This window comes from Cucumis melo, chromosome 11 (genome assembly GCF_025177605.1).
Source record: "Cucumis melo cultivar AY chromosome 11, USDA_Cmelo_AY_1.0, whole genome shotgun sequence".
Lineage (NCBI taxonomy): Eukaryota > Viridiplantae > Streptophyta > Magnoliopsida > Cucurbitales > Cucurbitaceae > Cucumis > Cucumis melo.
The window spans coordinates 211,380-223,275 of NC_066867.1; the positions used below are offsets into that span (position 1 = coordinate 211,380).

Genomic DNA, 11,896 nt, shown 5'->3' on the forward strand with positions numbered 1-11,896 from the left:
AATCTTATTTTCCATCGGTTTTTGCTATATTTCCGATTGCCGCTTTCAAATTTAACATTCCTACATATGTCTCATTAAGGTATCAAGTTTTGTCTTTATCTTTTTTTGGGCCATCCACACATGCAGACCCAACTCTTAAATAAATTAGGTCATATTTAAATGAAAGCTGGAATGAACAATACTTTTATTTTGACAAAGAATTCATGAGTACAAGATGAACGAAAATGAAATAAAAACAACGACAGAGTAGAAGGGAAGAAAAAACCGACTACTAATATAAAATCTGGAAAGTGAAGTTTTCGACCCATACGTGACAATAATATGTATATATTTACACTCTTGGGGTACACTCTCTAAACTCAATTTAACCTTTGCTTTTGAAGTTAATTGGTTGAAGTCTCTTGATTAATCCAAATTATGGACAACTGGAGGAGCTAGCTTTATATAGGCTTCAAAGTGATGGGTGGTTGCCAAAATCATCTCAAGGACTTTGATTCTGAGTGCTTAATTAGGACCTCAAAATCAGCAAACTCCTTTAATACCCAACAGGGAAAATCTCAAAATCACCTCATTGTTACTTAATTGCGGTTGATCGAGGGCTTATATTGAGGGTCCTTCCAATCGGACCTAAGTAGAAAGACTTTTAACTCGTTCATGCATTAATATATCTGAAGAAAGAATTCTAGATTTGCCTCAACTAATTGCTTGTTCTTGGAATGCACTGTTAATTTTAAGCATTATCTTTCTTGATCGTTAATGCTTTGAGTGAGAAACTAGGTAACCTAGTGAACCATTATTTAGTGTGAACGTGTGATTCTACCTTGCTGGAGGAGGATCAAAGATAATAAAATTTCAGGGTGGTGATAGCATCTGAGAAATGTTATATATATCTCGCTCCGCTTTTGGTTCATGATTGTTCTCATGTTTATAAATGTGCTTAATCATCCAGTTTACAAGTGTATTTGGTGTGGAAGAGGTAAAATCGATTATTATAGGAGCTATTCGAGATTTATTTTGAAGCAATGAGGACATAGAAATAGCATTTAGACTTTAAATGAGCTGATAATGATAAAAAATGCTGGTGAAGTGTTGGCCAGGATTGTTTATTATAGCTTCATATATATTCTCTATACTTTATTGTTAAATCCTCTTAAATAGTCTCTATAGTAGAGACCATTTATTATATATAAAACTTTTTATCCGACAATAGAGAGACTAAATTCTAGGCTCTTTATAAACCATAGGACCTAAATTTTAACTTTATTCCAAACTATAAGATTCAAATTTCAATTTATCCTATAAATTACATAATATTACAAAATTCACAATTATTTTTTCAATTATAAGACATGTTCATAAATAAAATAATAATAGTTTATTGTTAAATAATAGATTAGTGGATAACTATAACTAGTTTGCAATTCTTTAAATTAGAGTCCAATATAATTTATGAATTCTACTGCAAATTAAAATACATATACGAAAGCATGAAATGCAACTTTATTCTCATTCAATATCTGGCTATTTTCAAATTTTTGTTTTCAGTACAATGGGCTAATTTAAGATGCATGCCTTTTGTTTAGTTATGGATCTCAATCTTTTGGCTTCTATCCTTAATGTAAATTAAAAATTTAAATGTTGTGAGGAACAAATGATACAGAAAAGGAAAGATAGGATAGAGTTGATTTTTTTCACAATGAGAAAGTAGTAATAGTTTCCTAGAAAATGAAAGGATGGTAAAAATATTGATTGGGCTTGTCGAATTAAGCCTGTCAAAATAAAAACAGCTGGTCTCACGATTCTAATTTTGAAGACTAAGTGGTACCTGCAGGTTACGTTGATTTTCAAAAGAATCCATAATATGCAATCAATTTTTTATTTTGTTAAAAAAAAAAAAAACAGTATATTTAAAAAATTAAAAAACCATAAAAGGCTCCAAAGAAGTTGGTAAACCAAGATATCAACTGCTTCAAACTTCATATATCCACTTCTAGAAAAAGTTTGAATATTAGGGAGAATATGTAATTATTGATTAATAAAATAAAATCTATTTGTGTTAAGGGAGCTAGCAAATCAGAGTCCATGGTTGTTTTATATGTCCCTCCATCATTGACTTTTTGAAACAACAATAATTAATTTCATGTACTTTATTTTTCTTATATTTCTTAACCTATTTGCTTAACCAAATTGATATTTTTTGACATGATCTTCCTAAGTTTTCTAACCTCTAGTGTTCCACAATTTTGTATTAAAAAAATAGATAGAATTTCAAAAATAAGAATACAATCAAAATTAAGAAAATTAATTTTAAAGAACAAAGAGGTGACATGTAGCTTTATTTGTGGTTGCCAACAAATTCGATCAAAATATTTGTTAAGTTTTACCATTAGGCTACCTTTTAATATTTAATTTTTATATATATATATATAAAGAGCATAAAATTATTGAAATTTTGTGGTCATTTAATTAGTAATTAAAAATTTAAAATAAGAAAAATAGTTATTGAGGAGGCAAGGTGTCTAATTTTTGTGTTGGTGACTTATTGTTGACATATACAATGTAATATTTTGTAATATAAAAATTTTAGATAGAAATAATAAAATTGATGTGTTCATTGTTGAATCAAATGAAGTTTCAACTACCTCTTTTAAAACGGTCTTTTTTGAAGACAATGCACCTAAAACTAAAAACAAACTATAAACAATTATTGGAATTTGTTAACCGGCGTAGCTTCTACTTCCACGTGAATGGATTATATTATTGTAATTAATATACTTTGACCCTTAAAATTAAAGACGCCAAAGAACCCACGTTTTGTCTAATATTCAATTGCTAACTAAATGGACATCAACGTGTGATTTCATTCTTTCCCATCAATACTTCAACTTATGTTATATCATTCATATTAATCATTTGCACTTACAATATTGTATCATCATACCAAACACCAAAATTGGAATGGGTAGCCAAATAATAATAATAATAATAATAATAATAATAATCTCAAATATACATGTCATTAATGTATTAAAGATTAGTATACCAACATTTTCATTCTGAATAACATTTCAAGCATATTAGATGGTATGTAACACAACTAATTCTACTATAAATAACACTTCCTAATAAAACCTGATTAGGAAATATTATAGGCGGACGTTTTCTTTGAATAAAAAATGTATTAAAAAATGATCTATTTAACATATCAAACTTTGTTAAGACTAACCATAAAAGCAAACATAAAATTTTTCCAAGAAGGAAGATTGAAATAGATCAGGGCAAGGATAGGGACAGGGAAGCCTTCCTCATCCCGCCCCATTTTGTAGACATCTTTTAATTACGTCTAACACAACGATAAAGAGAGTGGTCAATTTTGAAGAAGTGTGGCCTATGGAAGGTTCATATCAAGATGTTATAGTGGTATATATGGTCAGTGCAAACTTTTGTTGAAACAATCAAATGTAATAATGATGTAGTTTCGTTGGGATTTTAACGTGTGGAGCATTGTGATCATACTACTGGGCTGTAAAAATAGAACTTTCTGCATTTGAGCAAAAGTTGATTTGTTATTCTCTCATAAAAAGCATCCATAAAATGATGTAAACGTGAGTTATTTTTAGAAGTACTCTAAAGACTAACTAAAAGACTGGAAAATATTATAGAACTATTTTAGGGCATGAGTAAGAAGTGAGTGTTAGTGTGTAAATTAGTAAGAGAGTGGATAGTAAAAAAGAGAGAGAGGGAGAGAGAGAGAGAAGAGAAATAGAATGAAGAATGTGAGAGTTTGTTAAATTCCTTTTGGATTTATGCCCCTTGATGAATTGATGGAAATTTGTGGACCAAACTCAAGTATATAAAGCTTGGCCTAGCTTTTTCCTTCTAGAAGGCACAACTGATCATCAACAAACCAACAACAACATACCCTCCCACTTTTCTTCCTTTTCATATATTTAATTTCCTCCTTAAACTACTTTTTTCTTTTTAACATATATATGGTAGAGAAATATATTTATATATTTATATGGTTGGAATGGAATCAAAAGGCCAAGGCTTTGATGGGGCCACGGCCACCCAATTCTTCTTCTTCTTCTCCATGTAGGTGTTTTTATTTATTTATTAATTTTTGTGTCCTTCCAAATTTAAAAAAATGTAGCATATATACCATTATTTCATTCCACCCCTTCTCTTCTTTATTATTATTTATTCAGTCCTCTGACTCCACTTATTTAAACAGAATTCTCAATTAAACGTAACTCTGAAAATAAAAGAAGCCCCAAAGAGCAAAATAGAAAGAATAGAATATTTAGAACCACTCAATCCATCTTCACCAACCTGGTCAAACGAAACGTTCTATCTCTAAGATGCTGCCCGAGAATACAACAACGTTATAAGAAAGAAATTAGTCCCGAGTCAATTGCTTGTTTTCCTTTATCACCTCACCTTCCAAATTTATATTAAATTAATAAATTAATAATGTGTCTTGTTCACCAACTCCCTTAGCTATTACACTCCTCAGGCTATTCTCCATATATATATATATATATATATATATATATATATTTGTACCTCTCTCTTCTCACCAACTCTGATCATATATTCTTCCATTATAATTATAGTTTCAATCACACACAGTTGAATTAATTTGGTTTAGTTGTTAATTCTATGGGAAGGTCTCCTTGCTGTGAGAAACAACACACCAACAAAGGTGCATGGACCAAAGAAGAAGATCGACGCCTTATTAACTACATCCAAATCCATGGCGATGGTTGTTGGAGATCTCTCCCTAAAGCCGCTGGTACGTACCATCGCCAGACAACACATTCAAACTACTCCTTCTAACTTCTTCGATCTTCATATATATGTTTGTATGTATATATGTTCTTCATCATTTAGTTTCTTACTTAATTATTATGATAATATTAGGGTTGCTTCGGTGTGGTAAAAGTTGTCGACTACGATGGATCAATTATCTTCGTCCCGATCTCAAGAGAGGAAACTTCACTGCTGAGGAAGACCAAATCATCATCAATCTCCATACCCTACTTGGCAATAAGTAAGTATCCATTTCTAATTTCCTGCTTAGTAATATTTAGGTGGGTGCATCCCATGTCTCCATCACATGAAAATATATATGAAAACACAAATATAATCTATTTTCAACCCCGTCCCTTATGTTTTCATATTGTCTACATGCTCTAGGCTAAATTAATGTGATGAGGGTTTTGTAATATGACTAATAGGTGGTCTTTAATTGCGGCGCGATTACCTGGAAGGACGGATAACGAGATAAAGAACTATTGGAACACGCATATCAAGCGAAAACTCTACAGTCAAGGAATCGATCCTCAAACGCATCGTCCATTGGCCAATAACAGAAGCAGTACTAGCGACTTTGACCGGCGACGGGAAGATTCAAACAGCAACAGCAGCAGCAACAGTTGTTTGACGACTGAGGTGGAAGAGAACCCACCATTGAATCTAAATCTAGAGCTCTCCATTGGCCTTCATCCCCACAACCAAATTACCAAAAACCCCAATCCAAAAGGGGATGATCATCAAAAGGCTCCCGTTTTATTCAAATTTTGTTCACCACAAACAGAATTAGAAACTCAACATTTCTCCTCCACCCCTCATATTTTTAGATATTACACACCATCTCCTTCTTAATATTTTAATATTCATACATAATACATCTCCACATTGTGATCTCACTTAATTTTTGCATTTCTTAAACTTCACTTCACCCTTTTTGTCATTTGCCTATAGCTACATAATATTGTTTATTAGCTAGTTAGATATATAATATATGATCCATATATAAAAAATTTCATGTTAGGCACCAGATTATCATTTAGAAAAGAAAAGAAAAAAGGCACATGAGTGGTTAGTTAATTAATTAATTAATTAACGAAGTAAACTCAGGAATAATTATGGGTATTAATATAAATGCACTTGTGTATATAATATATATAGAGAGAATATAATCACACCAAATTAAAGCAGCATCTGAATCTGATGCAAGGGGCAGCAAATAGCTAGAGAAATTAAAATACTAGCTACAATAAGCAGATGCCAACTCCAATTGATATTATATAATTACTTTACTTAAATTACCTAACTCTTCCAACGCAACCGAGTTGCTACCTAATCAAACTAAAATATAAATGTAATCTTCTTTTTTATATATAAAAAAGTATATATATCCATTGTTGAATCCGTGTGGACAATGCTGATACAGAGCCTAGATTTACACCTTTATGAGAGAATTTTATCTTCAATTTCTGCCATGCTTTTCTGGTGTTTTTTTTAGTTTAGTATACTTTTTATTCTAAAACAACCGCAGTGTTATAATTTCTATTAGGTACATTATTTATATTAAAAAATATCCATTATTTTCCTTGCCCTATTATACGTGGGACACATAATTTCTATTAGGTACATCCTGGCCACCTCCCATAGCTTTCATTTCCGCACTCATCTGCCTTCAGCTACGGTTCTCCATTTCTCATCCTTTTTTTTTTTTTTTTTAATAGAGTTTTGACTAACGGTCCCTTATGGTTGTTGTTTTGATTTTAAAAATATTGGTCCAGTTTGTTGTGGTTATTAATGAAGTTGACGTCCACAAAGAAAGGCATCTTTTGCCAACCCTACTGAGATGTTAGAGCCCAATTTAATTGAATTGATAGTGTTACCTTTATTCATTTCAACCACATAAACTTATATTTTGATATATTTATTAAATAATAGTTACAGTTTTTTAATTCAATTTGAAAAGACAACCAACATATTTGAAGTCATTCAATATAAATTTCAGAGTTAATATGAAAGAAAAACAAGGTTTGGCCTGGTGTCATGTCAATATCACAATTTTTTTTTTTTTGAAAAAAGATACGTTGGGTCAGTAGGTGCACCCGGGCATCTCCACTAGGTGGACACCCCCTTAGCACCATCATCATTCCCGCTTCATTGAGATATAACAAATACAATACACGGAAGCAGGATGACCCAAAAAAAGGGCTTGAGAACAGCCCCATAAGGACAAAGTACAAGCAGAGAGAAATGAACACTAAGGAAGAGCAAACTAACTAAAAGCATTAAGGTTTAGTGCTATGGAAGAAGCTTGATAATTTGAGAAAAGAGAAGATCTACTGGTCCATAGTCCTGCAAGAGCTTTTGTGTCTTCCCATATTTCTGCAACTGTTTTTTCTTTCCCATTGAAGATGCGGGCATTTCTTTCCAACCAGATATTCCAGAGGGCAGAGGCATAGGTGTTGTAGAGAATTACATTTTTCTTTGTTTTCTGGTTCCAGCTGCACATGGTAATACAGAGATCTTTTGGGCTGAGGCAGCTTACATTGCTGTTTAAGTGTGACGATATTAATCTCCAAATAGACTTTGCAAAGGGGCATAGGATAAAGAGGTGAATTCTGTCTTCGTCATTTCTCTTACACATGACACACCAGCTCGGTCTAGAACAGAGATTTGGTAATCTCTTCATAAGTTGTTCAGCAGTGTTCACACTATCATAGAGCAGAGTCCATATGAAAAAGATGCATTTCTTTGGGATGCTTGTCTTCCAAAGATTCTTGAAAGTGTTTTGGCTTTGGAGGTCTATGAGGCTTTGATCAGGCTGTTGGAGAGCTTTTTTAACCGAGGCCACTGTGTATAAGCCATTAGAGTTTAGGGTCCACGCTGGAGAGTCTTTTCCATTTTCGCAAAAGCTTGCATCTAGGGAGTTTTTTAACTCAGCCCACAGAGGATATTCCCACTCTCTTAACTGTCTTCTTGGATTTAGATCCCAATCCATCAAGTTATTATTCCACATGTCTCTTATTGAGCTATCCTTATTTGTAGATAGAGCAAATAATCTGGGGTAGTGCAAAGACAGAGGACTATTTTGATGCCAGTGACTATGCCAAAAGGAGAAGCTTCTGCCATTTTTAATTTTCCATGAAACATGTCTTTGAAACCACTCCAAGCCTTTGCAAATGGAAAACCATGGGGAACGGCTGCTGCTATGATTGCAAACACAAGGAATGTCCCCTTTTGAAAGGCTTCTATATTTTGCATTTATTATTTTCTTCCATAGGGGGGAATCTTCATGAATGTATCTCCAGAGCCATTTTGTTAGAAGAGCAAAGTTGGTGTCTTTCAGTCGACTTATACCCAGTCCTCCTCTCTCTTTTGGAGTAGTTATCTTCGCCCAATTAACTAGGTGTAGTTTATGGGTCTCTGGTGGATTCTTCCATAAGAAATTTCTCCAGGTTTTTTCAATGTTTTTGCAGGTTGATACAGGGGCTTTGAAGATTGATAGCTGATAGGTAGGAAGGCTAGCCAAAGAAGATTTAATCAGAGTAATTTTACCTCCTTTAGATAACATAGAATATTTCCAGCTGGCAAGTTTTTTGTTTATCTTTTCTTCAACATTCTTCCAGAAAGTCTTTGTGGTTTGTTTACCTCCGAGAGGAACTCCAAGGTAGTTGATTGGAAGAAATTTTGTGGAAATTCCCCATTGTGAAGCTATCTGTTCAGTTCTTGCAGCATCAACATTTATAGGAGAAATGGTGGATTTATTTAGATTGATACTCAGCCCCGATGCAAGCTGGAAGAGGTTGATGATATTCTTTAAATTTTGAATTGAGTGCCCATCATCTTCTACAAAAAGCAGAATATCATCTGCAAAGAGTAAGTGTGTCAGATTTATGTTGCTTTCCATTTTCACCCCTTTGATTTTTTCACCCATAGAGTTCAGCAGCCTGCTTATATAATCCATTGCTAGGACAAAAATAAAAGGGGAGATAGGGTCTCCTTGTCTTATTCCACGGGAAGGTTGAATTTTGCCCCTGGGTCTGCCGTTGATGATAACAGAGTACTGCACACTGCTAATACAAGCTCTTATCCATCTCCTCCATCTGAAGGGGTACCCCTTTTTCATAAGCATGAAATCAATGAATCTCCAGTTCAGTTTGTCAAATGCTTTTTCAATATCCAGCTTTATAACAAAGCCTTGAGTTTTTTTAACTCTCCAATAGTCGATGGCTTCATTTGCAACTAAGATAGCATCTATGATTTGTCTGCCTTTTACAAAGGCCATTTGATTCTCTGCCACTGTGGATGGAAGAGTTTCTTTTACTCTTTCCGCAATGACTTTGGCAATAAGTTTGTAAATGGAGGTCGTTAAACTAATAGGTCTGTAATCCGCAGGCTCCGCACACTTTTCCTTTTTGGCAATTAGAGCAATATTTGTGATGTTTACTGCTTTGTTAATGATACAGTTTGAGTGGAAGTCTTTGAATATGTTGAGAATTTCTTCCTTGAGGTCAGACCAAGTTGATTTATAGAATTCCATGGTAAAGCCATCTGGACCTGGGCTTTTATTGTTTGAGAAAGCAGTAAGGGCTGCATGAATTTCCTCCTCCGTGAAACAAGAGCATAAATTTTGTGCTTGGGTGGTTGCTATAGGAGACCAACTAAGATTATCAATAAGCCAAGGGCTTTCCTCTCCACCCCCTTTGTAAATGTCTTCAAAGTGATCTAAGAAAGCTTTTGTAATGCTTTCATTTGTTGAACAGGGAACACCATCCACAGATTTAATATTTGATATAATGCTTCTTCTTTGTCTGGCAGTGCAGATTTTGTGGAAGAAAGATGTATTTTCATCTCCTTCTGTGATCCATAACCTCTTGCTTTTTTGGTGCCATATTTGAGCTTCTTTGAATCCGGACATAAGGATATCAGCTTTTAATCTAGTCCTTCGGAGGCTAAGCTCTTCAGAAAATTTTCCTTCAGCTTCTAATCTGTCTATGTTGTCGATTTCTCTTATCCAAGCATTTTTATCTTCATCACTGTAGCATTTGTTTTTTCTTTGCTCACTTCTTATAATGGCAGATAGTTGCTTTAGCTTTCTCATAAAAGAAAAGCCTGGGTGCCCCTCCTGTCTCAAATTTTTCCACCAAACTGTGACATTTTTTTTGAACCATGATTCTTTCAGATGTACATTTAAAAGCTTAAAAGGAGAAGGGCCCCAACTGATCATGGAGGATTCCAGTGCAATTGGGAAATGATCTGAAGTAACTCGCGAGAGAGTCTTTGAATAGTGGGCAGTGAACATATTTTCCCAATTTGTTGTATAAAGGAATCTGTCAATCCTGGAGAGAACTGGTTGAACTCTGAGATTAGACCAAGTAAATTTTGCATTTGTGAGGGGAGGGTCAATAAGATTGCTGTCAGAAATGAATTTGTTAAAACATCTCATACTGTGTTTACTTGGATTTTGAGTAGAAGTCTCAGAGGAGAATCTCACAACGTTGAAGTCTCCTGCTAACAGCCAGGTTGGGGAGCATTTGTTTTTTAGGTCCAATAATTCAGCCCAAAAAGATTTCCTGTTTCGACCACCCGAGGGTCCATATATAGCCGACAACCACCAGGCCGAACTCACAGGCCCATCAGGGGTGTTTATGTTAATGGATAGAGAGAATCACAGGCCCATCAGGGGTGTCACAATTTTTTTTAGTGACATGAAAATTTTGACTTACAAAATTTTGACAATTTGACCAACACACTTCTAGATGATTTGACATTTATATGACATATTTGCTATATATAAACAAAATACGTAGTAATGCCACGTGATAGGTTGCGTAATGCCCTTAACACAAATATATAAATGAGCCACACATGTACATAAATATATGAATAATGACCTCAAGGTATTCTCTAACTTCAAATAATCTTTCCCCCGAAAAATACATGGCTAAGTTTATTGATATAAGATAATCTAACCACCTAACTAATCTAAATGGCACAAATTGAAAAACAATTAGTTTTTTTTTTAAAAAGAAAAACTTCGAAAAAAGCTTACCAAACTATTTCTTGAGAAAGTAGCTAGTTTAACACATTTTTTAATTAAATATTATAATTTGATAGTTACGACAAGTAGTCGTACAAAGTTTCATACTTGCCTAAACAAAACACATGATAAGAGTCATGTTACAATTAACAAGACATATGATATTGATAAAATCGTTTGTCTAATTATAAAATATATCTAATGAAAATAAGTAAAATGAAATGTAATCTTTTATTACAATTGAAAATGGTTATACACACATCTCTAATCAAAGTAGTTTTCTATTGTAGATGGTTACAAAAGCACTGAAAACCTCAAACTAAATAGAATCCTATAATCACATAAAAACAACAATGAGACCAAACAAGACAAAGATGAAAAAAATTTCGCCTTACAAACTTCTTGCTTTCCTCAACCTCCATAAACATTATGCAAATAAGACGATCCCTTCCACTTTACTTCACTGATCAAAATTGACAAGTACGGGATCTTATCTTTGGCAAGTTCTATAGCATAGGAAAATAAACTAAGAAAGGTTCCTACTCCTTATTGGTGTGGACCATAGTATATCATCCAAAATGTCCAAAAAATGGCTAATGCTATAGCCTACAAAAAATGATCCAATGTAGGCTAGTGTCAAAAAGTCCTAAAATTCACATATACTAGTAAGTGGTCTTAGTTTGATGATTGTTAATTTTTTTGGAGAAAAAAATTGACCAACGAATCCCCATAGTTGGTTTTCATTTTAGGTCCAAACTAGTCTACCAACGGTTTCTCTTATTTGTTTTGGTCCTGCAACTATTTAGTTCAATGATTATGGGTTGATAAGTGTGGGATCGTATCTATGACAAGGTGTATGGCACAGAAAAATGAGCTAACACTCCTTAGTGTTGAACTAAGGTGACGTTCGAAACGTCAGAAAAATAGCCTACGAAAAATTATCCACTTTTGGCTAGTGTCAAAAAGTACTCTTGAAAATTCACATTTAACTATAAGCGGTCTCATTTAACTGAAAATTCAAAAAAATTGACCAGTTTGGGGTCCAAA

General features: G+C 33.6%; 2 protein-coding genes across 2 annotated transcripts; one reads left to right on the forward strand and one right to left on the reverse strand.

Moving 5' to 3' along the window:
- The first annotated feature begins 4,258 nt into the window (after positions 1–4,258).
- Positions 4,259–5,711, forward strand: LOC103499594 (myb-related protein 330-like). Its single transcript, XM_008462617.3, has 3 exons — positions 4,259–4,795; positions 4,924–5,053; positions 5,241–5,711. Exons 1-3 carry the CDS (start codon positions 4,663–4,665, stop codon positions 5,665–5,667), a joined length of 690 nt encoding a protein of 229 aa, XP_008460839.2. The 5' UTR covers positions 4,259–4,662; the 3' UTR covers positions 5,668–5,711.
- A 1,370-nt stretch (positions 5,712–7,081) lies between these two features.
- Positions 7,082–10,255, reverse strand: LOC107991687 (uncharacterized). Its single transcript, XM_017046972.2, has one exon. The coding sequence runs from the start codon at positions 10,253–10,255 to the stop codon at positions 7,082–7,084; it is 3,174 nt and encodes a 1,057-aa protein (XP_016902461.2).
- Between the last annotated feature and the right edge of the window lie 1,641 nt (positions 10,256–11,896).